This window comes from Tachyglossus aculeatus, chromosome 22 (assembly GCF_015852505.1).
Source record: "Tachyglossus aculeatus isolate mTacAcu1 chromosome 22, mTacAcu1.pri, whole genome shotgun sequence".
Taxonomy (NCBI): domain Eukaryota; kingdom Metazoa; phylum Chordata; class Mammalia; order Monotremata; family Tachyglossidae; genus Tachyglossus; species Tachyglossus aculeatus.
In genome coordinates this window covers 2,840,696-2,867,795 of record NC_052087.1, presented here as the reverse complement: position 1 = coordinate 2,867,795, position 27,100 = coordinate 2,840,696, and the positions used below count along the sequence as shown (strand labels likewise).

Here is a 27,100-nt window from a genome sequence, read left to right as displayed (position 1 = left end):
GCGACGGGAGATCGCAGTGCGCAGGCGCAGTGACTCGGGGGTGGGGCCGCCTGCGCAGTGAGGCCCGGAGATGACGGGCCGTCGCAGTGCGCAGGCGCAGTGAGCCGGGTTCGGGGCGGGGGGGGGCGCCCGTAGAGTGAGGCCCAGCGGTGACGGGAGATCGCAGTGCGCAGGCGCAGTGAGCCGGGAGGGGCCGCCTGTAGAGTGAGGCCCGGCGGTGACGGGAAATCACAGTGCGCAGGCGCATTGAGCCGGGGGGGCCGCCTGTAGAGTGAGGCCCGGCAGTGACGGGAGATCGCAGTGCGCAGGCGCAGTGAGCCGGCGGGGGCGGGGGGGGGCGTCTGTAGAGTGAGCCCCGGCGGTGACGGGCGGTCGCAGTGCGCAGGCGCAGTGAGCCGGCGGGGGGGGGGGGGGTCGCCTGTAGAGTGAGGCCCGGCGGTGACGGGAGATCACAGTGCGCAGGCGCATTGGGGGCCGCCTGTAGAGTGAGGCCCGGAAGTGAGAGATCGCAGTGCGCAGGCGCAGTGACTCGGGGGTGGGGCCGCCTGCGCAGTGAGGCCCGGAGATGACGGGCGGTCGCAGTGCGCAGGCGCAGTGAGCCGGCGGGGGGGGGTCGCCTGTAGAGTGAGGCCCGGCGGTGACGGGAGATCACAGTGCGCAGGCGCATTGAGCCGGGGGGGGCCGCCTGTAGAGTGAGGCCCGGCGGTGACGGGAGATCGCAGTGCGCAGGCGCAGTGAGCCGGCGGGGGCGGGGGGGGGCGTCTGTAGAGTGAGCCCCGGCGGTGACGGGCGGTCGCAGTGCGCAGGCGCGGTGAGCCGGCGGGGGGGGGGTCGCCTGTAGAGTGAGGCCCGGCAGTGACGGGAGATCGCAGTGCGCAGGCGCAGTGAGGCCCGGCGGTGACGGGCGGTCGCAGTGCGCAGGCGCAGTGAGCCGGGTTTGGTGGGGGGCGGGGGGCGCCCGTAGAGGGAGGCCCGGCGGTGACGGGCAGGCGCGGTGAGCTGGTGGGAGGGCGGGGGGAGCGCGCAGGCGCGCGCGGTTCCCGTGGTCCGGCGGCGCGGGGAATGCGGCAGCGCCTGCCGGGCCTGCTGGTGCCCTGCCTGCTCGGGCCCCGGACCCCGACCCTACGGTAAGCGCGGCGCGCCGCCTGGAGGCGGGGGGAGGGAGGGGGGGAACCGGTCCTGGGCGGAGACGGCCCCTCCCCCCGCCGTGAGGGGTCACTCACTCAGTCAGTCCGTCGTATGTGTTGAGCGCTTACCGTGTGCGGAGCGCTGCGCTCAGCGCTTGGACGGTACGATAATACTAATAATGATGGCATTTGTTAAGCGCTTACAATGTGCCAAGCACTGTTCTAAGCGCTAAGGGGATACGAGGTGATCCGGTTGTCCCACGTGGGGCTCCCAGTCTTCATCCCCATTTTACAGCCGAGGGAACTGAGGCCCGGAGACGCGAAGTGACTTGCCCAAGGTCACACAGCAGGCACGTGGCGGGGCCGGGATTCGAACCCTTGACCCCCGACTCCGAAGCCCGGGCGCTTTCCACCGAGCCACGCTGATGTCCAAGTTGGTAACGTCTAGAGACGGGCCTTCCCCCCGCGTTGGTGGTTCATTCAGTCAGTCAGTCAGTCCATCGTATGTATTGAGCGCTTACCGTGTGCGGAGCGCTGCAGTAAGCGCTTGGACGGTACCAGTTGGTAGCATCTACAGACGGGCCTTCCCCCCGCGTTGGGGGTTCATTCATTCAGTCATTCATTCATTCATTCATTCGTATTGAGCGCTTACTGTGTGCGGAGCGCTGCACTAAGCGCTTGGACGGTACAAGTTGGTAACATCTACAGACAGTCCTTCCCCCCGCGTTGGGGGTTCATTCATTCATTCAGTCATTCATTTAATCGCATTTATTGAGAGCTTACCGTGTGCGGAGCGCTGCACTAAGCGCTTGGACGGTACAAGTTGGTAACATACACAGACGGTCCTTCCCCCCGCGTTGGGGGTTCATTCATTCATTCAGTCATTCATTTAATCGCATTTATTGAGCGCTTACCGTGTGCGGAGCGCTGCACTAAGCGCTTGGACGGTACAAGTTGGTAACATACACAGACGGTCCTTCCCCCGCGTTGGGGGTTCATTCATTCATTCAGTCAGTCCATCGTATGTATTGAGCGCTTACCGTGTGCGGAGCGCTGTACTAAGCGCTTGGACGGTACAAGTTGGTAGCATATAGACCGTGTGAGTCCACTGTTGGGTAGGGACCGTGTCTATATGTTGCCAACTTGGACTTCCCAAGCGCTTAGTACAGTACTCCGTACACAGTAAGCGGTCAATAAATACGATTGGTTGATTGATAGGCAGACGGTCCTTGCTCCCGCGTTGGTGGTTCATTTATTCATTCATTCGTATTTATTGAGCGCTTACCGTGTGCGGAGCGCTGCACTAAGCGCTTGGACGGTACAATAATAATAATAATGATGGCATTTGTTAAGCGCTTACTATGTGCCAAGCACCGTTCTAAGCGCTAGGGGGATACAAGGTGATCAGGTTGTCCCACGTGGGGCTCACAGTTTTAATCCCCATTTTACAGATGAGGGAACTGAGGCTCGGAGAAGCAAAGTGACTTGCCCAAGGTCACACAGCAGGCACGTGGCGGGGCCGGGATTCGAACCCTTGACCCCCGACTCCAAAGCCCGGGCGCTTTCCACCGAGCCACGCTGATGTCCAAGTTGGTAACGTCTAGAGACGGGCCTTCCCCCCGCGTTGGTGGTTCATTCATTCATTCATTCAGTCATTCATTCATTCAATCGTATTGAGCGCTTACCGTGTGCGGAGCGCTGCACTAAGCGCTTGGACGGTACAAGTTGGTAGCATCTACAGACGGGCCTTCCCCCCGCGTTGGGGGTTCATTCATTCATTCATTCATTCATTCATTCATTCGTATTGAGCGCTTACTGTGTGCGGAGCGCTGCACTAAGCGCTTGGACGGTACAAGTTGGTAACATCTACAGACAGTCCTTCCCCCCGCGTTGGGGGTTCATTCATTCATTCAGTCATTCATTTAATCGCATTTATTGAGCGCTTACCGTGTGCGGAGCGCTGCACTAAGCGCTTGGACGGTACAAGTTGGTAACATACACAGACGGTCCTTCCCCCCGCGTTGGGGGTTCATTCATTCATTCAGTCATTCATTTAATCGCATTTATTGAGCGCTTACCGTGTGCGGAGCGCTGCACTAAGCGCTTGGACGGTACAAGTTGGTAACATCTACAGACGGGCCTTCCCCCCGCGTTGGTGGTTCATTCATTCATTCATTCAGTCAGTCAGTCCATCGTCTGTATTGAGCGCTTACCGTGTGCGGAGCGCTGCACTAAGCGCTTGGACGGTACAAGTTGGTAGCATATAGACTGTGTGAGTCCACTGTTGGGTAGGGACTGTCTCTATAGGTTGCCAACTTGTTCTTCCCAAGCGCTTAGTACAGTGCCCTGCACACAGTAAGCGCTCAATAAATACGATTGATTGATATACAGACGGTCCTTCCCCCCGCGTTGGTGGTTCATTCATTGTCAGTCAGTCAATCCATTGTATGTATTGAGCGCTTACCGTGTGCGGAGCGCTGCACTAAGCGCTTGGACGGTACAAGTTGGTAACATCTAGAGACGGTCCTTTCCCCCCGCGTTGGTGGTTCATTCATTCATTCATTCGGTCAATCGTATTTATTGAGTGCTCACCGTGTGTGGAGCACTGCACTAAGCGCTTGGACGGTAAAAGTTGGTAACATATACAGACAGTCCTTCCCCCCACGTTGGTGGTTCAGTCAGTCAGTCAGTCAGTCGTATTTATTGATTCAGTCATTCATTCAATCTCATTCATTGAGCGCTTACCATATGCGGAGCGCTGTACTCAGCGCTTGGACGGTACAAGTTGGTAACATATACATATACAGATGGTCCTTCCCCCTGCGTTGGTGGTTCATTCATTGTCAGTCAGTCGTATTTATTGAGCGCTTACCGTGTGCGGAGCGCTGCACTAAGCGCTTGGACGGTGCGAGTTGGTAACACATAGAGACCGGCCTTCCCCCCGCGTTGGTGGTTCATTCATTCATTCAGTCAGTCAGTCATTCGTATTTATTGAGAGCTTACCGTGTGCAGAGCACTGTACTCGGCGCTTGGACAGTACAAGTTGGCAACATATAGACTGTGAGCCCGTTGTTGGGTAGGGACTGTCTCTATGTGTTGCCAACTTGTACTTCCCAAGCGCTTAGTACAGTGCCCTGCACACAGTGAGCCCTCAATAAATACGATTGATTGATTGATATACAGACGGTCCTTCCCTCCGCGTTGGTGGTTCATTCATTCATTCATATTTATTGAGCGCTTACCGTGTGCGGAGCGCTGTACTACGCGCTTGGATGGTACAACTCGGTAACATCTACAGACAGTCCTTCCCCCCTCGTTGGTGGTTCATTCATTCAGTCAGTCAGTCTTATTTATTGAGCACTTACCGTGTGCGGAGCGCTGCACTAAGCGCTTGGACGGTACAAGTTGGTAACATCTACAGACGGTCCTTCCCCCCGCGTTGGTGGTTCATTCATTGTCAGTCAGTCTATCGTATTTATTGAGCGCTTACCGTGTGCGGAGCACTGTACTAAGCACTTGGACGGCACAAGTTGGTAACATCTACAGACGGTCCTTCCCCCCGCGTTGGTGGTTCATTCATTGTCAGTCAGTCAGTCGTATGTATTGTGCGCTTACCGTGTGCGGAGCACTGTACTCAGTGCTTGGACGGTACAAGTTGGTAACATATAGACTGTGAGCCCACTGTTGGGTAGGGACTGTCTCTATATGTTGCCAACTTGTACTTCCCAAGCACTTAGTACAGTGCCCTGCACACAGTGAGCGCTCAATAAATACGATTGATTGATTGATTGATGTACAGACGGTCCTTCCCCCCGCGTTGGTGGTTAATTCATTCATTCATTCATTCAGTCGTATTGAGCGCTTACCACGTGCGGAGTGCTGTACTCAGCGCTTGGACAGTACAGGTTGGTAACATATACAGACGGTCCTTGCTCCCGCGTTGGTGGTTCATTCAGTCAGTCAGTCCATCGTATTTATTGAGCGCTTACCGTGTGCGGACCGCTGCACTAAGTGCTTGGATGGTACAAGTTGGTAACATCTACAGACGGTCCTTCCCCCCGCGTTGGTGGTTCATTCATTCATTTGGTCAATCATATTTATTGAGCGCTTACCGTGTGCGGAGCGCTGCACTCAGTGCTTGGACGGTACAAGTTGGTAACATCTACAGACGGTCCTTCCCCCCGCGTTGGTGGTTCATTCATTCATTCAGTCAGTCAATCGTATTTATTAATTCAGTCATTCATTCAATCGCATTTATTGAGCGCTTACCGTGTGCGGAGCGCTGTACTCAGCGCTTGGACGGTACAAGTTGGTAACATCTACAGATGGTCCTTCCCCCTGCGTTGGTGGTTCATTCATTCATTCATTCAGTCCATCGTATGTATTGAGCACTTACCGTGTGCGGAGCGCTGTACTCAGCGCTTGGACAGTACATGTTGGCAACATATAGACTGTGAGCCCGCTGTCGGGTAGGGACCGTGTCTATATGTTGCCAACTTGGACTTCCCAAGCACTTAGTACAGTGCCCTGCACACAGTAAGCGCTCAATAAATACGATTGATTGATTGATATACAGACGGTCCTTCCCCCCGCGTTGGTGGTTCATTCATTCATTCGTATTTATTGAGCGCTTACCATGTGCAGAGCGCTGTACTACGCGCTTGGACGGTACAACTCGGTAACATCTACAGACGGTCCTTCCCCCCTCGTTGGTGGTTCATTCATTCATTCATTCATTCAATCAATCGCATATATTGAGCGCTTACCGTGTGCGGAGCGCTGCAGTAAGCGCTTGGACAGTACAAGTTGGTAACATCTAGAGACGGTCCTTCCCCCCGCGTTGGTGGTTCATTCATTCATTCAGTCAGTCAGTCCATCGTATTTATTGAGCGCTTACCGTGTGCGGAGCGCTGCACTAAGCGCTTGGACGGTACAAGTTGGTAACATCTACAGACGGTCCTTCCCCCCGCGTTGGTGGTTCATTCGTTCAGTCAGTCAATTGTATTTATTGATTCAGTCATTCATTCAATCGCATTCATTGAGCGCTTACTGTGTGCGGAGCGCTGCACTAAGCGCTTGGACGGTACAAGTTGGTAACATCTACAGATGGTCCTTCCCCCCGCGTTGGTGGTTCATTCATTCATTCAGTCAGTCAGTCGTATGTATTGAGCGCTTACCGTGTGCGGAGCGCTGCACTAAGCACTTGGACGGTACAATAATAATAATAATGATGGCATTTGTTAAGCGCTTACTATGTGCCAAGCACTGTTCTAAGCGCTAGGGGGATACAAGGTGATCAGGTTGTCCCACGTGGGGCTCCCAGTCTTCATCCCCATTTTACAGCTGAGGGAACTGAGGCTCAGAGACGTGAAGTGACTTGCCCAAGGTCACACAGCAGGCATGTGGCAGGGCCGGGATTCGAACCGTTGACCCCTGACTCCAAAGCCCGGGCGCTTTCCACCGAGCCACGCTGATGTCCAAGTTGGTAACATCTAGAGACGGTTCTTCCTCCAGCGTTAGTGGTTCATTCATTCAGTCAATCAATCGTATGTATTGAGCGCTTACCGTGTGCGGACCGCTGTACTCAGCGCTTGGACAGTACATGTTGGCAACATATAGGCTGTGAGTCCACTGTTGGGTAGGGACCGTCTCTATACGTTGCGAACTTGGACTTCCCAAGCGCTTAATACAGTGTTCTGCACACAGTAAGCGCTCAATAAATACGATTGATTGATATACAGACGGTCCTTCCCCCTGCGTTGGTGGTTCATTCAGTCATTCATTCACTCATTCATTCATTCAGTCGTATTCATTGAGCACTTACCGTGTGCGGAGCACTGCACTCAGCGCTTGGACGGTACAAGTTGGTAACATCTAGAGACGGTCCTTCCCCCCGCGTTGGTGGTTCATTCATTCTGTCATCGCATTTATTGAGCGCTTACCGTGTGCGGAGCGCTGTACTCGGCGCTTGGACGGTTCAAGTTGGTAACATCTAGAGACGGTCCTTCCCCCCGCCGCGTTGGTGGTTCATTCATTCATTCAGTCAGTCGTATGTATTGAGCGCTTACCGTGTGCGGAGCGCTGTACTCAGCGCTTGGATGGTACGAGTTGGTAACATATACAGACGGTACCAGTTGGTAACATACAGACAGTCCTTCCCCCCCGCGTTGGTGGTTCATTCATTCATTCAGTCAGTCGTATGTATTGAGCGCTTACCGTGTGCGGAGCGCTGTACTCAGCGCTTGGACGGTACGAGTTGGTAACATATACAGACGGTCCTTCCCCCCACGTTGGTGGTTCATTCATTCAGTCAGTCAGTCAGTCATATTTATTGATTCAGTCATTCATTCAATTGCATTTATTGAGCGCTTACCGTGTGCGGAGCGCTGTACTCAGCGCTTGGACGGTACAAGTTGGTAACATCTACATATACAGACGGTCCTTCCCCCGCATTGGTGGTTCATTCATTCAGTCAGTCGTATTTATTGAGCGCTTACCGTGTGCGGAACGCTGCACTAAGCGCTTGGACGGTACGAGTTGGTAACGTATAGAGACCGGCCTTCCCCCCGCGTTGGTGGTTCATTCATTCAGTCAGTCAGTCATTCATATTTATTGAGAGCTTACCGTGTGCAGAGCACTGTACTCGGCGCTTGGACAGTACAAGTTGGCAACATATAGGCTGTGAGCCCGTTGTTGGGTAGGGACTGTCTCTATGTGTTGCCAACTTGTACTTCCCAAGCGCTTAGTACAGTGCCCTGCACACAGTGAGCCCTCAATAAATACGATTGATTGATTGATATACAGACGGTCCTTCCCTCCGCGTTGGTGGTTCATTCATTCATTCATATTTATTGAGCGCTTACCGTGTGCGGAGCGCTGTACTACGCGCTTGGACGGTACAACTCGGTAACATCTACAGACAGTCCTTCCCCCCTCGTTGGTGGTTCATTCATTCAGTCAGTCAGTCAGTCGTATTTATTGAGCGCTTACCGTGTGCGGAGCGCTGTACTACGCGCTTGAACGGTACAAGTTGGTAACATACACAGACGGTCCTTCCCCCCGCGTTGGTGGTTCATTCATTCAGTCAGTCAGTTGTATTTATTGAGTGCTTACCGTGTGTGGAGCGCTGCACTAAGCGCTTGGACGGTACAAGTTGGTAACATATACAGACGGTCCTTCCCCCGACGTTGGTGGTTCAGTCAGTCGTATTTATTGATTTAGTCATTCATTCAGTCGCATTTATTGAGCGATTACCGTGTGCGGAGCGCTGTACTCGGCGCTTGGACGGTACAAGTTGGTAACATACACATATACAGACGGTCCTTCCCCCCGCATTGGTGGTTCATTCATTCAGGCAGTCAGTCGTATTTATTGAGCGCTTACCGTGTGCGGAGCGCTGCACTAAGCGCTTGGACGGTACGAGTTGGTAACATATAGAGACAGGCCTTCCTCCCGCGTTGGTGGTTCATTCATTCAGTCAGTCGTATTTATTGAGCGCTTACCGTGTGCGGAGCGCTGTACTCAGCTCTTGGACAGTTCAAGTTGGCAACACATAGACTGTGAGCCCGTTGTTGGGTAGGGACTGTCTCTATGTGTTGCCAACTTGTACTTCCCAAGCACTTAGTACAGTGCCCTGCACACAGTAAGCACTCAATAAATACGATTGATTGATTGATATACAGACGGTCCTTCCCCCCGCATTGGTGGTTCATTCATTCATTCATTCGTATTTATTGAGCGCTTACCGTGTGCGGAGCGCTTGGACGGTACAAGTTGGTAACATATAGACTGTGAGCCCGCTGTTGGGTAGGGACTGTCTCTATATGTTGCCAACTTGTACTTCCCAAGTGCTGAGTACAGCGCCCCGCACACAGTAAGCGCTCAATACATACGATTGACCGACTGACTGACCCACCAGGGCCACAGTAAGCACTCAATAAATACGATTGATTGATTGATATACAGACGGTCCTTCCCCCCGCGTTGGTGGTTCATTCATTCATTCATTCAGTCGCATTTATTGAGCGCTTACCAGATCCCTCGAAGCATCTGTGGCCCAGTTGTACTTTCCGAGCGCGTAGCGCAGTGCTCTTCACACAGGAAGCGCTCAATAAATACGAATGAGTGAATGGCATGGAGGGTGAGTTCCCAAGGTCTGGGGTGCACAATGTTATGATATAATAATATGCTTAATAATAACATGCTTTTGAGGAAAAATCTCCAGGTTTTAACTGTTGATTGTTTGTGAGAACAGAGTGATGTGAGGAGTTGAGGTTACCAAGGTTACAAGTTTCAGGCACAGAAATGGTGCTAATGTTTCTTTGTTTTTTTTTTTTCCTATGGTATTTATTAATTGCCTACTCCGTGCCAGGCACTGTACCAAGCGCTGAGGTAGATGTAAGCTAATCAGGTTGAATCCAGTCCCTGTCCCCCGTGGGACTCACAGTCTTAATCCCTATTTTACAGAAGAGGAAACTGAGGCTCAGAGAAGCGAAGTGACTCGCCCAAGGTTACGCAGCAGACAAGCAGGTGGAGTCGGGATTGGAACTCAGGTCCCTCCGACTCCCAGGCTCCCGCTCTATCCATTAGGCCGCGCTGCTTCTCGGGAAGAGGTGTTGTCGGTGGAGCTGGGAAAATTGGGAGGAGGAAGTGGGGGAAAGGGAAGGGCTAGAGTGAGCTGCATAGAGATGGTAGTTGTGGCCATGTGAAGAATAATAATGATGGTGCCTATTAAGTGCTTACTATATATCAGGACTGTACTAAACTCTGGGTCGGATACAAGCTGCTTCTTGGGAAGCGGTGTTGTCAGTGGAGCTGGGAAAATTGGGAAGAGGAAGTGGGGGATAGGGGAGGGCTAGAGTGAGCTGCATAAAGATGGTAGTTGTGGCCATATGAAGAATAATAATGATGGTACTTATTAAGCGCTTACTATATATCAGGTACCGTACTAAACTCCGGGTCGGATGCAGGCTGCTTCTTGGGAAGCGGTGTTGTCGGTGGAGCTGGGAAAATTGGGAGGAGGAAGTGGGGGAAAGGGGAGGGCTAGAGTGAGCTGCATATAGAGATGGTAGTTGTGGCCATGTGAAGAATAATAATCGTGGTTCTTATTAAGCGCTTACTATATATCAGGTACCGTACTAAACTCCGGGTCGGATACAGGCTGCTTCTTGGGAAGCGGTGTTGTCGGTGGAGCTGGGAAAATTGGGAGGAGGAAGTGGGGGAAAGGGGAGGGCTAGAGTGAGCTGCATATAGAGATGGTAGTTGTGGCCATGTGAAGAATAATAATCGTGGTTCTTATTAAGCGCTTACTATATATCAGGTACCGTACTAAACTCCGGGTCGGATACAGGCTGCTTCTTGGGAAGCGGTGTTGTCGGTGGAGCTGGGAAAATTGGGAGGAGGAAGTGGGGGAAAGGGGAGGGCTAGAGTGAGCTGCATATAGAGATGGTAGTTGTGGCCATGTGAAGAATAATAATCGTGGTTCTTATTAAGCGCTTACTATATATCAGGTACCGTACTAAACTCCGGGTCGGATACAGGCTGCTTCTTGGGAAGCGGTGTTGTCGGTGGAGCTGGGAAAATTGGGAGGAGGAAGTGGGGGAAAGGGGAGGGCTAGAGTGAGCTGCATATAGAGATGGTAGTTGTGGCCATGTGAAGAATAATAATCATGGTTCTTATTAAGCGCTTACTATATATCAGGTACCGTACTAAACTCCGGGTCGGATACAGGCTGCTTCTTGGGGAGCGGTGTTGTCAGTGGAGCTGGGAAAATTGGGAGAAGAAAGTGGGGGAAAGGGGAGGGCTAGAGTGAGCTGCATAAAGATGGTAGTTGTGGCCATGTGAAGAATAATAATCATGGTTCTTATTAAGCGCTTACTATATATCAGGTACCGTACTAAACTCCGGGTCGGATACAGGCTGCTTCTTGGGGAGCGGTGTTGTCAGTGGAGCTGGGAAAATTGGGAGGAGGAAGTGGGGGAAAGGGGAGGGCTAGAGTGAGCTGCATATAGAGATGGTAGTCGTGGCCATGTGAAGAATAATAATGATGGTACTTATTAAGCGCTTACTATATATCGGGTACCGTACTAAAGTCCGGGTCGGATACAAGCAAATCAAGTTGGACACAGTCCCTGTCCCACGTGGGGCTCACGGTCTCAATCCCCATTTTGCAGATGAGGTGACGGAGGCCCAGAGAAGTGAAGCGACGGGCCCAAGGTCACACAGCAGACAAGCGGCGAAGCTGGGTTTAGAACCCATGACCTTCCGACTCCTAGGCCGATGCTATATCCGCTCCAGCATGATGAACGCCCCAGGAGAGTCACTGTAAAACAAGGGACCCCATGGTTGGGGGACGAGAGGGGTGGGAGGAGCCAGCCAGAGCAACTGATGAAACGACTGAGCCGTTGCTTGGAGAGCAATGGGTCATCAAAGCCAGAAGGTCCTGGGTTCTAATCCTGGCTCTGCCACGTTTCTGCTGTGAAGTGCAGTTTCACTTCCCTGGGCCTCCTCAGTGACCTCATCTGTAGAATGGGGATTGAGAGTGTGAGCCCCATGGGCGACAGGGACTGTGTCCAACCCGGTTAACTTGTATCTGCCCCAACACTTTGAACAGTGCTGGGGACATAGAAAGGGCTTAACAAGTACCATAATTATAATTATTATTATTATTACGAGCTGCTTAAAGCCAGAGGAGGAGGAGGAGATGGTCCGTGGTGTTGAAGATGGCCGTGGGGTCTAGGTGGATTAGGACGGAGCAGAGGTATGAAGGCGGTCAGCGGTGACTTTGGCGGGTCAGTGCACAGGGTCAAAACCCGATTGCAGGCAATCGGAAAGAGCAGGGGAGAGGAAGCGAAGGCGGTGGGGTGCTATCTGGAGGATCCAGAGAGGGTTTTTGAGAACAGGGCAGCGGGTTTTGAAGGCAAGGGGAAGAAGCCCTCTGTGAGAAGGAGATTTAAGATAGTGGGAAGGGGGAGGAGGAGGAGGAGGGAGGGAACAACTATTTCTAAGGGATGAGAGGGAATGGGGTCAGAGGTAAGGAGAGAGAGAGAGAGAGAACAAAATAGAGGGGAGGAGAATGAAGAGTTGGAAAAAATTCAGGGAAGGACAACCAGGTGACCACAAAGAGGAAGACTGCGGCTTGAAAGAAACAGACCGAGAGAGGACGCGACTGCAAAGAATCATAAATGGCAGATCTCCAGACTGTCAGCTCTTTGTGGGCAGGGAACGCCTCTACCGGTTTTTTTCTTTTAATGGTATTTGTTCATCGCTTAGTACGTGCCAGGCGTTGTACCAAGACTGTGAGCCCACTGTTGGGTAGGGACTGTCCCTATGTGTTGCCAACTTGTACTTCCCAAGCGCTTAGTACAGTGCTGTGCACACAGTAAGCGCTCAGTAAATACGATTGATGATGATGACCCAATCCATCTGTCAGTGGTATTATTAAGCGCGTCCTATGTGCAGAGCACTTTAGTGAGCGGCCGGGAGAGTACAGTCCAGTAGAATTAGCAGACACATTCCCTGCCCATAACGAGCTTACAGTCTCGAGGGGGAGACAGACAATAGGAATGCAAGGGGAGGTCCGTGGGGGCCTCCAGTTAGGGGAAATCGAGGCCGGACACTGGGGATACTGGGGAGCGGCTGGCCACGCTGGGATCTTCCATCGCGGATGACAGACGAGCCCCGGGGCTGCGACTTCAGGACTGAGATGAACCTGCGCGGAGGAGCTGATGCTAGTATCAGTGGCTTCTTCAACACCACTCGTATCTTCTTGTTTCTGCCAGTCGCGTTTGCGCCAGGGAAAGACGGGGCAGCTTGGACTCCTTTGTTTTCCTCTCATCCGGTTGGACGCAGGCCCTGTCCCACGTGGGGCTCACAGTCTTAATCCCCATTTTGCAGATGAGGGAACTGAGGCCCAGAGAAGTGAAGTGAGTTGCTCAAGCTCACACAGCAGACAAGTGGCAGAACTCAGGTCTTGTTGTATTGTAACCTTCCAAGCGCTTAGTACGGCACTCTGCACACAGTAGGTTCTCAATAAATACCGTCTGCTCTCCATTCAGTTAATGGGGCATCCTTTGAGAAGCAGCGTGGTGTGAGAAGCAGCATTCGTTCATTCAGCCGTATTTATTGAGCGCCTACTGTGTGCAGAGTACTGTACTAAGTGTTTGGAAAGTACAGTTCGGTACCAAATAGAGACAATCCTTACCCAACAACGGGCTCACAGTCTAGAAGACATGGCGTAATGAGCACGAGCCTGGGAGTTAGAAGGTCGTGGGTTCTAATCCCGGCGCTGCCACCTGTCTGCTGTGTGTGACCTTGGGGAAGTCACTTCTTTGTACCTCAGCTACCTCATCCTTAAAATGGGGATTGAGACCGTGAGCCCCACATGGGACAGGGCCTGTGCCCACCCCGATTTGCTTGTAACCACCCCAGCGCTTAGTACAGTGCCGGGCACATAGTAAGCGCTTAAACAAATACCGTCATCATCATTGAAGGTGGGCAGGTTCTAAACAGAAGGAAACACTTTTTCAATCAATCAATCAATCGTATTTATTGAGCGCTTACTATGTGCAGAGCACTGTACTAAGCGCTTGGGAAGTACAAATTGGCAACATATAGAGACAGTCCCTACCCAGCAGTGGGCTCACAGTCTAAAAGGGGGAGACAGAGAACAAAACCAAACATACTAACAAAATAAAATAAATAGATTTTCACCCAGCAAGTGATAAACAAATGGTATTCGTGCGCATTGGGCCCACGGTTGGGTAGGGACCGTCTCTATATGTTGCCACCTTGTCCTTCCCAAGCCGTTACTACAGTGCTGTGCACACGGTAAGCGCTCAATAAATACGATTGAATGAATGAATCAGTAAATCCTAAAAGCTTAGCTGAATTCGGGGATGCCAAATTCATGGTAAGTTACTAGAGAGAAAGTTAGGGTTGTAGAGGTTGTGGCCCTCCATCACTGGTTCTTCCCAGCGTCCTGGAGCCAGGGTTTGGCTAGGATGGGCCATAGCGTGACTGCCGTCCAGTGGCATTGCTTACGGCCTTTTCAGTTTTTAGGTCAGCAGAGCTTCCTCGGTCTTGCAACTGCGAGATAGCCTTACCAAGACGCTGGGGGATTTCCTTCTGTGTTGTATGGGTGCCGGAGATAGGAAACGCCTGCTTGAAAACTAATGCGAGTTAATTCGGAGGTTTAAATAACCGTGGGGGGACCTCGAGACTCAGTTCTGGGACCCCGTCCCTTTCCGATCGACACTGACGGTTTCCCTCCCCTGTGCGGATGACTCCCAAGTCTACCTCAGTAGCCCCCACTTAATAATAATTGTGGTTTTTAAGTGCTTACTACGCGCCAGGCGCTGTACTAAGCACTGGGATGGACCCGGTCCCTGTCTCACTTGGGGCTCGCATTCTTAATCCCCAGTGTACAGATGCAGTCAGTGAGGCCCAGAGAAGCCAAGTGACTTGCCCGGGGTCACACAGCAGATAGTGGCAGAGCCGGGATTTGACCCCAGGTCCTTCAGACACCCAGGCATGTGCTCTTTCCACGACATCACACTGCTTCTCTATTTGCCGTATTGCCCAAATCATTTTCCCGTGACATTGTTCCGTGCACATATACCCGCTCCTCAAATGTCCATTCCTCTCTGTATCAGGCAGGAACTCCTGACCGTCGGATTTAAAGCCCTCAAACACCTCTCTCCCCTGCTTGTTAATAATAATCATAATGATGGCATTTGTTAAGTGCTTACTATGCGCAGAGCACTGTTCTAAGCGCCTGTTCTTGCCCTTCTCCCACTGTATACTTTACTCCTCCCAAGGCCTTTTCCACCCTGGCCATGATCGCTCTCTCTTTTTTTTAAAATGGTATTTGTTAAGCGCTTACTATGCGACAGTCACTGTACTAAGCGCTGGGATAGATAGAAGGTAATCAGGTTGGACAAAGTCCGTGTCTCGGTCTTAACCCCCGTTATACAGTTGAGGTAACTGAGGCACGGGGAAGTAAAGTGACTTGTCCAGGGTCACACAGCCCACACGTAGTGGAGGCAGGGTTAGATCCCAGGTCCATCCGTCTCCCAGGGCCTGCTCTCGTTCCTCGCTGCCAAAGTCTTTCTCATATCCTCCCTCATCCCCCTGGGACTCCCATCCCCTTCACATCGCTATTCTTTCCATTCATTCATTCAGTCATATTTATTGAGCGCTTACTGTGTGCAGAGCACTGTACTAAGCGCTGGGGAAGTACAAGTTGGCAACATAGAGAGACGGTCCCTACCCAACGGGGCTCACAGTCTAGAAGGGGGAGATGGACAACAAAACAAAACATATTAACAAAATAAAATAAATAGAATAAATATGTACAAATTAAATAAATAAATTGAGTTATAAATACATACAAACGTATATACAGGTGCTGTGGGGAGGGGAAGGAGGTAAGGCGGGGGGGGGGGAGGAGGGAGGCCTCGTGAAACCTCAGCTTCAGGAGGTCTTCCCTGATTCCCCAGATGAAACATTGATCGGTCCTGATGCCCATAAAGGCAGGGCAAACTTTTCAGTAGCAACTGAGGAAAAGTCTTGAAAAAATAAGCCAACTGTACTAAATGACTTTTCTTTTTTCTTGGAAGAAGCGGAGTTAGTCCAAATGATCTGAAGGTAGGGGAATGCCAGGCTTGTTTTCCTAGCACGGACCTGGCCACAACGGAATTTTTTTTTAATGGTATTTGCTGAGTGCTTACTATGGGCCAAGCACCATTCTAAAGTGCTGGGGTAGATACAAGTTAATCAGGTTGGACACAGTTCCTATCCTTCATGGGGCTCACAGTCTTAGTAGGCAAGAGAACAGGTATTGAATCCCCAATTTACAGATGAGGAAACTGAGCCACAGAGAAGGTAAGTAGCTTGCCTGTGTTGTAAGCGCTTGTTCTTGCCCTTCTCCCACTGTGTGCATTACTCCTGTCAAGGCCTTTTCAATTTACAGATGAGGAAACTGAGCCACAGAGAAGGCAAGTGGCTTGCCCAAAGTCACACAGCAGGCAGTTGGCAAAGCCGGGTTTCGAACCTAGGTCCTCTGACTCCCAAGCCCGTGCCAAATTCATGGTAAGTTACTAGAGAGCAAAGCACTGTTCTAAGCTCTGGGGAGGTAACAAGGTGATCAAGTTGTCCCACAGGGGGCTCACAGTCTTAATTTCCATTTTACAGATGAGGTAACTGAGGCCCAGAGAAGTGAAGTGACTTGCCCAAAGTCACACAGCTGACAATTGGCGGAGCCGGGATTTGAACCCATGACCTCTGACTCCAAAGCCCGGGCTCTTTCCACTAGGGCACGCTGCTTTTTAAGTCACTTTACTGTTAGACTGTTGGAAAGAAGTAAATGTGTATAATTGACATGCGGTGATCAATCAGTGGTATTTATTAAGCACCTACTGCGGGCAGAGCACTGTGTTCAGTACTTGGGAGAATGCAATACAATAGAATAGGTAGATATGATCCCTATCCACAAGGAGTTTACAGTTTAATCTGGGAGACGGATGTTAAATTACAGATGGATTTTTACAGACGTGCCGTGGGGGTGGATGAAAATCGATTGCACAAGGATTGCAGACTCAAGCGACGCAGAAGGGAAGGCAGATGGGGAAGGGAGAGGGCTTAATCCGAGGAGCCCGCTTGGAGAAGATGTCATTTTTAGCAGGGCTTTGAAGTGGGGCGAGTGGTGGGCTGGGTCTGAAAGGGGAGAGGGGGGTGCTCCAGACCAGGAGGAGGAGGTGGGTAAGGGGGGTAAGGAAGACCACCGAAGATCGAAGGACGGTGATTGGGCTGGACTTAGAGGAGCGGAGTGTATAGAAGGAGATTAGCAAAGTAAGGCGGGAGGGGGTGAGCTGATTGAGTGCCTTAAAGCCAGTGGCATTATTGCTGAATTGTACTTTCCAAGCGCTTAGTACAGTGCTCCGCACACAGAATGCACCCAGTAAGTACGATTGAATGAATGACTGAATAGGGGCTCGGCTGAGAGAGGTGAGGGGGAGAAGAACTTGGGGAGCAATGCTGAAGCAGCCAAGACCCTGAAGCTGCTGATTCGGAAGGTTCTGGCTCTGATCAGTCAGTGGTATGCGTGGAGCACTTACTGTGTGCAGAGCACTGCAATAATAATTACAATAATTATAGTATTTGGTTAGCACTTAGTGTGTGCCAAGCACTGTCCTAAGCGCTGTGGCAGATACAAGTTAATCAGATTGGACACAGTCCCTGTCCCACATGGGGCTCACACTCTTAATCCCCATTTGACAGGTGAGGGAACTGAGGTATAGAGAAGTGACTTATAATGATGGCATTTGTTAAGCGCTTACTACGTGCAAAGCACTGTTCTAAGCGCTGGGGAGGTAACAAGGTGATCAGGTTGTCCCACTGGGGGCTCACAGTCTTCATTTCCATTTTACAGAGGAGGTAACTGAGGCCCAGAGAAGTGAAGTGACTTGCCCGAAGTCACACAGCTGACAATTGGCGGAGCCGGGATTTGAACCCATGACCTCCAGAGCCCGGGCTCTTTCCACTGAGCCACGCTGCTTGTACAAAGTCACACAGCAGACAGGTAGCGGAGCCGGGATTAGAACCCAGGGCCTCTGACCCCTAGGCCCAGTCTCTTTTTTTTTAAAAAAAAATAGGTTTTTTTAAAAAATGGTATTAGTTAGGCATTTACTGTGCCAGGCACAATACTAAGTGCTGAGTAGGTACAAGCTTAATTCATGGCCCACATGGGGATCACAGCCTCAATCTCCATTTTCAGATGAGGTAACTCAGGCACAGAGAATTCAAGTGACTTGCCCAAGGTCACACAGCAGACGAGCAGCAGAGCTGAGATTAGTACCCAGATCTTTCTTTCACGCTTTCCCCACCAGGCCATCCCGTTTCCCTGTTGTTAGACACGTTCCCTGCCCAGAGTGAGCTTATAGTCTAGAGATTCTGATTCTAGATTAGAAGGCCACCAGACTTGCCTAAAGGAAGGCATCGAGTTCGGGTCTGGGTTCTGGTTTTTCCCTCCCCTCCTGACAGTCCCACACAGTAAGCGCTCAATAATGCTATTGAATCCCACCCTGAACTCGACAGTTTGAGTGGTTCGAATGGGTCAGAGGGAAGTGAGTTAGGGCAGGGCAGGAATAATAATAACCATGGTATTTAAGCGCTTACTATGTTCCAGACACTGTGCTAAGCAGCGGGAACCCGCGGCCTTTGAGAGAGACCGTTGGAACAGCCGGGCTTGCCACCGTGCATGTTTTCACGATGAACTCAGCCTAGAGACAGTTAAGGAATGGCCCTCCAACCTCGTGGGGCTGCCCGGATTTGCGTGCCACATCGCGTCCGAAGAAGCGTGCCAGGGCGCAAGTTCTGCAAGGGTGCAGCCTAGCCGTTGGGAGAGAGCGAGGGAGCATTTTAAACCGGGTGAATGACTTGCGGGAAGGGTTGTCAGTCTCTTCTCGGAGAAGAGAGGATCTTAGGCAACTGAGGGGAAGTCTAGGGAGGCCTACCGAATGGTCAGGTGAAGATAGCGGGAGTCGGGGAGGAACGGTCGGAAATTTTCACAGAATTAACCAGCAGGAAAGGACCTCAATAGATCATCTCGTCTGTCATCTTTCCTCGAGAAGCAGCATGGCTTAGTGGAAAGAGCCCGGGCTTGGGAGTCAGAGGCAGCTGTGTGACTTTGGGCAAATCACTTCTCTGTGCCTCAGTGACCTCACCTGTAAAATGGGGATTAAGACCGTGAGCCCCACGAGGGACAACCTGATAACCTTGCCTCTTCCTCAGTGCTTGGCAGAGAGTAAGTGCTTAATAAATGCCATCATTATTATTATTATTGGGACGCCACAAAAACCACGCCTCCGTGAAAGCTTTCCCAGATGGGGCCTGAACGTTAAGCAAGTCGCCCTTTCTAGTGGCTTAGCACGGAGGCTTAGCACTTGACGTCTTCAGTATTCTCTTCCGTTTGTTCCCCACCTTGGGTGGGTTTGGGTTTGTCCTGTCACCTGCATTAGATAGCAGCCTCATAAAGGACGGGGAACATATCGCTTTTCTCCCCCCACAGCAGCCAGGACAGTGGAGCTGGTTGGTAATGAGCTGGCGAAGCCCCTCACCATACGGGCACACACACAAGTTCGTGATAAAATCAGATATTGGCAAGATATTGGCAACTTCTGTGGCTGTGTCAGTTTTTGGGTGGGCTATTTATGTGGGGCATGGGGGGTAGATATAAGCGCTACTCAGCGCTGTGGGGTAGTTATAAGCCAATCAAGTTGGACACAGTCCATGTCCCACAAGGAACTCAGTTTTAATCCCCGTTTTACAGACGAGGTAACTGAGGCCCAGAGAAGTGAAATGACTTGCCCCGAGTCACTCAGCAGACAGGTGGTGGAGCCGGGATTAGAACCCAGGTCCTCCTGACGCCTGGGCTGTATCCACCAAGCCACGCTGCTTCCCCTGTTGAGGTCCAGGCGACAAAGAACAGTGGCAGGAGGAGGTAGGATTATGGTAAGGAGTGCGAGGTGATGCCAGAGCCAGGTGGAACTGCCCTGACATGAATTTCATTTTGTCCTTCCCGAATTTCATCATTGTCAGAGCCCATTTTTCTAATTTATTGAAGCCCCTTTAATTTTTGTCAGTTATTATTATTATAAGTGCTTATCATGTGTCAAGCACTGTCCTAAGCACTGGGGTAGATACAAATTAATCAGGTCGGACACAGTTCCTGTCCCTCATGGGGCTCACGGTCTATGGAGGGAGAATGGGCAGTGAATCCCCATTTCCCAGATGAGGAAACTGAGGCACAGAGAAGTGAAAAGACTCACCCAAGGTCACACAGCAGGCCTGAGCTGTTCCCACTAAATCATGCGGCTTCAGACAGTCAGTCAGTTGTATTTATTGAGCGCTTACTGTGTGCAGAGTTTACTAAGCAATGGGGAGAGTACACTTTACACAGCAGGCCTGAGCTGTTCCCACTAAGTCATGCTGCTTCAGACAGTCAGTTAATTGTATTTATTGAGCGCTTTCTGTGTGCAGAGTTTACTAAGCAATGGGGAGAGTACACTTTACCAGTGTGAAAGACACATTCCCTGCCCACAGTGAGCGTATAGACTAGAGAGGTAGACGGACATGAATATAAATAAAATTAGAGATATGTAGATAAGTGCTGTGGGGCTGGGTGGGGGGATGAATAAAGGGAGCAAGTCAGGGCAATGCAGAAGGAAGTAGGAGAAGAGGAGAGGGGGGCTTAGTCAGGGAAGACCTCTTGGAGAAGATGTGCTTTCAATAAGGCTTTGAAGTTGGGAAGAGTCGTTGTCAGATTTGAGGAGGGAGGGCGTTCCAGGCCAGAGGCGGGACGTGGGCGAGAGGTCGACGGCGAGATAGATGAGATCGAGATCCGGTGAGAAGGCTAACATTAGGGGAGCGAAGCGTACGGGCTGGTTTGAAGGAGAGTAGCGAGGTGAGGTAGGAGGGGGCAAGGAGATGCTCCTTCTGAAGGGTTAGCAACGCCACCCAATTAAGCATACCCGATGAGCTCACCCTCAGTTCCGCCGTCCAGATCACTGGCAAAGGAGCTAAATGACTGCCTTCAGGGTCACCCCCGCTGAGGCCGAGCCACAGTTAGCCAGTGGCTACCTCAGCCCGCGTACCCGCCAAACCCTAGCACGGCCAAGACCGTGACTTCTGATATCCACCCGTTCAGGGGACTAACTCGATTTAGAGGTTTGCTGACCCGAGCGTCCCAGGGCCGAACGCTGACGTTGGTGACTTTGTACGCTGCTTGTTAAGTAGAGAAGCAGCGTGGCTTAGCGGAAAGAGCCCGGGCTTGGGAGTCAGAGGACGTGGGGTCTAATCCCGCTCCGCCACTAGTCTGCTGTGTAACCTTGGACAAGTCACTTAACTTCTTGGTGCCTCAGTTACCTCGTCTGTAAAGCGGGGATGAAGACCGTGAGCCCCAAGTGGGACGACCCGATTATCTTGTATCCACCCCAGCGCTTGCTTAGAACCGTGCTTGGCACCTAGTAAGCGCTTGACAGATACCATAATTATGGTATAAGTCAGCCAGTGGGTTTGGTAGGAATAACTAGCAGAGTTTTGCAGTAGGTAGATTAGGACAGCAGAGAGTAAGGGTGGGTTATTGTTGACACACCCCAATTAGAATTAAGGATCCTTCGCCCACTCCATTTTCGAGCCGCCTTGCCTAATGAATACCTTTCAGTTCTGCAGGAGGTTGGGCAACCTCTGTGAGCGGGAATGATGACTGTCTCGGCGAGAATACCCACGGTGGTTTGCCCTCCCACCTTTTCAGCTTAAAAATCTCCTAGTCAGGACAGGACAGTTTAGTTTCCGACGGCTCAACAGATACTTGTGGACCAGGTGACTGACCTGCTCACAGTGGGCGATGGTCAAAAATTAACCACCCTACCCCACCCCAATTTCCCCACATCCTCTGTTGCCGTGATCCTCGATGGCAGCCTCCACTCTGGATCTCGAAGCGGATTTGGAGCCGGTAAGGAATCTAGGTTGGGCCTCGCCCGGCCTGGAGGAGAAACTTGTCCGTATTTCCCTCAAGTCAGCTGAAAACGCCAAATGACCCGTGGCTCAGCCCGGCCTAAAGCCAACACTTCTGTATCTTCCCTTTTCAAGAAAATGAAGCACCTGGCTTCCCCGGGAACGATCCCCTTTCACGTCTCGTTCCTGCCAGCTGATATGTAGCTGGGAGTCATTTTAACCTCCGGTAAGTAGGGCTTGTCACACACCCCTCTTGGCATCTCTTTGCAGAAAAGATTCCAGAGGGAATCGATTCATTTTAGACCAGCTCTGTGCTTAAAGATCACTTGGAGTCTGTCGCCCATCTTCTCTGATTGTATACTGGATTGCTCTAATTATTTGTGCGAGGGGCCGATTTAGAGTGAAGAGCCCAGAAAGGCTTACGATCTAGGCATTTGGGAGATTTAGGGTTCGTTCATTCATTCAGTCGTATTTACTGAGCGCTTACTGTGTGCAGAGCACTGTACTAAGCGCTTGGGAAGTACAAGTTGGCAACATATAGAGACGGTCCCTACCCGACAACGGGCTCACAGTCTAGAAAGGGGAGACAGACAACAAAACAAAACATGTGGACAGGTGTCAAGTCATCAGAATAAATAGATAAAGCTAGATGCCCACCATTAACAAAATAAATAGAACAGTAAATATGTACAAGGGTTGGGTCCAAGTCGAGGACTCCCCAGTTGGGAGTTTGCGTGCGATGCTGCTTTTTGTGGTTCACGATGGCTTATTTACTTTGTCACGTTCACGCTCAGGAAGGGAGTTGCTGTTGAAAGGGGTGTTGGTTATGTGAGTTTTGACATCTGGCAGCTCCATAGATAAATGCTCTCCTTCCCAATATTTACTGATTGTGTCAAATCTATTTTTAAAGGCAATTATGGACCTTAATGGGGATTGAGGCTGTGAGCCCCATGTAGGTCAGGGACCGCATCCAGCCTGATCTGCGTGTATCCATCCCAGCACTTACTCCATTGCCTGGCACATAGTAAGCGCTTAAATGCTATAATTATTATTATTGTTATTAAGCATGAACCTTTCCGATACGTTTATTCGTTTTGACACTGATTTGCTTGCTTTAATGCTTGCCTAAGTGCAGATATCGTTTTTTGCTAAGATTATAGCCCACACAAAGAATTTAGATGATGGGCATGTGAAGAGATTCAGAGTGAGATTCTCCTGCTGTTTCAGATCTTGGAGAAAGAAGTTCCCTTTTTGAAAAGTCCTTTGTCGGGTGTGAGACTCAAAGGGTCGGGTAATAAGTTGGCTTCTTTTTATTAAAGAGGTTTTTGAGAGAGACTGTGACTTTTAATTGGATTTAGTTAGTCTTGCAGATAATAATAATGGCGTTTGTTAAGCACTTACGAACTACTTTGCTTACTACATAGCGTAGATGCTCTTTCTATGTTAGATGGACTATGAGATGGTTTGCCTTGACTTATTAATTGGTATGTTAAGTGCATACTATGTGCCAAACACTGTACTAAGCACTGGGGGTAGGTATAAGATATTCAGGTCCCGCGCGTGGCTCATGGGCATGTTTGAAGGCAGCGAGGAAAGAACCAATCAATCAATCGTATTTATTGAGCGCTTACTGTGTGCAGAGCACTGTACTAAGTGCAAGTAGGAGAACAGGTATTCATTCATTCAATCGTATTTATTGAGCACTTACTGTGTGCAGAGCACGGTACTAAGCGCTTGGGAAGGTATTGAATCCCCATTTTGCAGATGAGGAAACTGAGGCACAGAAAACTTAAGGGACTTGCCCAAAGTCACACAACAGACAAGTGACGGAGTTGGGATTAGAACCCGGGGTCTCTCACTAATTAGGAAGAGTTCTGATGTTACCAGGTGCAAATGGAGTAGAAAATATAAAATATAATAGAGTTGTCTTTTGGTTAGATGGCAGTCAACTAATCGTGTTCATTGAGCGCTCACTAAATGAAGAGCACTGTACTGTTCTTTGAGTAGAGAACCACAGAATAATCAGGCATGCTAGCATGATGTGAAAGAAATGCCATGCAGCTGTTTCGTTGATCTTGGAATCCTTGATTTTCACCAGTAAAACTGGATGAATGAAAAGCCCCAAACTGTTACTTTGTATCTTCATTTTTTTGTCAGCTTTATGACGCTGTCTTTTGTAGATTTCTAAGTACACCCTTCTACTTTGATACCACATTCTACTCAGAAGACAGGTGTTAAAATAAGTTGCGAATAGGGAAAGCAGCAGGGCTTAGAACAGTGCTTGGCACATTGTAAGTGCTTATCAAATACCATAATTATTATTATTATAAGGACAGAAGTGCTGTGGGGGTGGATAGGGGTACAGACCCCAAACAGGGTATTCGGTCTCCACCTCCAAACTGTAAATTCCTCGAACACAGGCCTGGGGGTCAGAGGACCTGAGTTGTAATCCCAGCTCTGCTAACTGCTTGCTGTGTGACCTTGGGGAAATCACCTAATGTCTCCATGCCTCAGTTTCCTCATCCGTAAAACGGGGATTCACTGCCTGTTCTCACTCCATTACATTGTGAGCTCAGTGTGGGACAGGGACCTGATTAGCTTAATATCTTTCCCAGCGCTTAGGACAGTGTCTGAAACACAGTAAGTACTGAATAAGTACCATTATTATTCATTCATTCAATCCTATTTACTGAGCGCTTACTGTGTTCAGAGCACTGTACTAAGCGCTTGGGAGAGTACAGTACAATAATAAGCAGATACGTTCCCCGCCCTTCTACCATCCAGAGGGGGTATGCTCCCAAGTCCCTAGTGCAGTGCTCTCCACAAGAGTAAGGTGCTCAATAAATTCCAGTGATTGAAGCCCAATTCTTCCAGTCCCCAGATATTTCCATGATAACGCCGGGCCCTTTGGAAGGAGCGTTTGACTTTCAGACAAAGGGATCGTTAATTAGATCGCTGCTTCCCAGGTGCAGATCCTGCTCAAAATGTCCAGAAATGGAGAACTTCGCAATAGTCCGTTTTCCGGGTCACACTTTATATTCATTCAGTAGTAATTATTGAGTGCTTGCCCTGTGCAGAGCACTGTACTAATCACACGGGAGAGTACAGTGCAACAATGGTAATGGCACCGTTCATGGTTAAAGATCTTTGGTTGAAAATCTCAGACGGTGCATCTTTATCCGGAAGGAGCAGTCAGTTAATTATATTTATTGAGCACTTACTGCGCACTCGAGTAAGTGCTGGGAATATGCCTAAGGGAAATCTGTCTGCTGTGGAGCTAAATGTAGCCTGCCTTTGTAGACCACAGCTATTTTGGGAAGGTAATTGGTTTTCATTTATTTATTTATGTATTTCAGATTGCACTCTAATAGTATTTTCAGTGTTGCGGAAACAGGTTGCCTTTTGGAAGATACCAACTGAGCGTGTGTAGGGAGGGTAAAGCCATGCTTGTTTGAAAAAATTCCAAATTGGTGTCGCAGAGGCATAGACACAAATCATTCGGTCAGTGGTAATTTACTGAATGACTATTTCGTGGAGAGCACTGTAGGATGCGATCGGGGGACGTACAATTAGAGCAAAAGACAGGAAAGATCTTTCTCTTAAGGAGGGTACAACCTAATGGGTGACAGACAGACGCAAATTCTAACAGTAAACGAAATCAATCAGTCAATGAGACCAAGAATTTAGTGGGTGCAGAGCATTGTACCCACCTTTTAGACTGTGAGCCCACTGTTGGGTAGGGACTTTCTCTATACGTTACCAATTTGTACTTCCCAAGCGCTTAGTACAGTGCTCTGCACATAGTAAGTGCTCAATAAATACGATTGATGATGATGATTGTACGAAACACTTTGGAGAGTACAATACGGTAGAGATGGTTAGACACCATCCCTGCCCTCAAGGAGCTTACAGATGGATTCGTGAATGCTGAGGGTAGTAGGAGATGTGAGAGCGGTCACTTGTCCGATATTCAGGTGGTCTGCCCGCATCTGGAACTTGACCGGTTGCCAATTTCTGCCATTTTTCTTTTAGAACACAAGCTTCCCTCCCACTTGGCTTCTGCCGCCGAGACCGGCAGCTTTGGGAAATGGCATCCGTGCTTTCGGAGACCTGGGAGGGGCGCGCAGTCGATCTGGAGCAAGGGAGAAGGGGGTCTCCCCAAGAACCCACTCTTGGTTCTGCTTAGTGCTGGAAAAGATTCCCTATGATGTCACATTACAACTAGTAACCTGCGTGACGCTGGCAATGTAATGTACGTCTGTAACTTTCGGATCGGGATTGATGTGTCCGGAATTTGTGAGCGAAAATTGGTAACCAGCCTAGAATAGATACATAATCGCTAAGGGCTGTCAAAAAAAAATATATACACACACACACATATGCATGCCCACATATGTAAGTGGCAGCGTGGCCTAGTGGAAAGAGCACGGACTGGAGAGACCGAGGACCTGGGTTCGAATCCCTACTCTGCCAAATGCTTGCAGTGTGACCTTGGGCAAGTCATTCAACTTCTCTGTGCCTCAGTTCTCCTCTCCTCTCTCCCTCTGTCCTACTTAGGTGGTGAACACCGGCAGGACAGGGATAGCATCATCATCATCATCATCAATCGTATTTATTGAGTGCTTACTGTGTGCAGAGCACTGTACTAAGCGCTTGGGAAGTACAAGTTGGTAACATATAGAGACAGTCCCTACCCAGCAGTGGGCTCCAACCCAGTTCACCCATATCTACCCCAGAGCTGAGAACAGTGTTTGTCACATAGTAAGCCCTTAACAAAAATACCGTCAAAGAAAAGTGCTGAAGGTGGGTTCCATCAGTGGTACTTACTGAGCGCTTATTGTGGGCAAAGCACTCTGCTGAGTGCTTGGGAGAGTACAGTACAACGAACTTGGCAGACGCATTCCCTGCCCACAAGGAGTTTATGGTCTAGGGTTTAAATACAAAACTTTCCCTATTTCAACTTCAACAGTGACTTCGGCAGAGTTACCCAGGGTGGTTGAAAACCATTTCCCACACCAGGTAATCAATCAGTGGTGTTTATTGAGCACTTACTGTGTTCAATTATTATTATTATTAACAATAACAATAATAATGGCATTTGTTAAGCGCTTACTATGTGCAAAGCCCTGTTCTAAGCGCTGGGGTGGATACAAGGTAATCAGATTGTCCCACATGGGGCTCACAGTCTCAATCCCCATTTTACAGATGAGGTAACTGAGGCCCAGAGAAGTGAAGTGACTTGCCCAAAGTCACACAGCTGATAAGAGGCAGAGGCTCATGCCCTCTGACTCCCAAGCCTGGGCTCTTTCCACCGAGCCACGCTGCTTCTCTTGCCTCTCTGCCCGACTCCTAATAAAAATTCTGGCATTTAAGTGCCTACTTTGGGCCAAGAATTGTACCAAGTGGCGGGGTAGATCGAAGCAAATCAGGTCGGGCCCAGCCAGGCCCACAAGGAATCA

General features: G+C 50.2%; 1 protein-coding gene across 1 annotated transcript in view; it reads left to right on the top strand.

Annotated features, from left to right (window-relative positions):
- The first annotated feature begins 1,039 nt into the window (after positions 1–1,039).
- Positions 1,040–27,100, top strand: part of IDE (insulin degrading enzyme) — a 118,062-nt gene continuing 92,001 nt past the window's right edge. Inside the window, exon 1 of the mRNA XM_038764110.1 lies at positions 1,040–1,127. Coding sequence (XP_038620038.1) covers positions 1,063–1,127 — 65 coding nt within the window. The 5' untranslated portion in view covers positions 1,040–1,062. The remainder of the gene's footprint in view (positions 1,128–27,100) is intronic.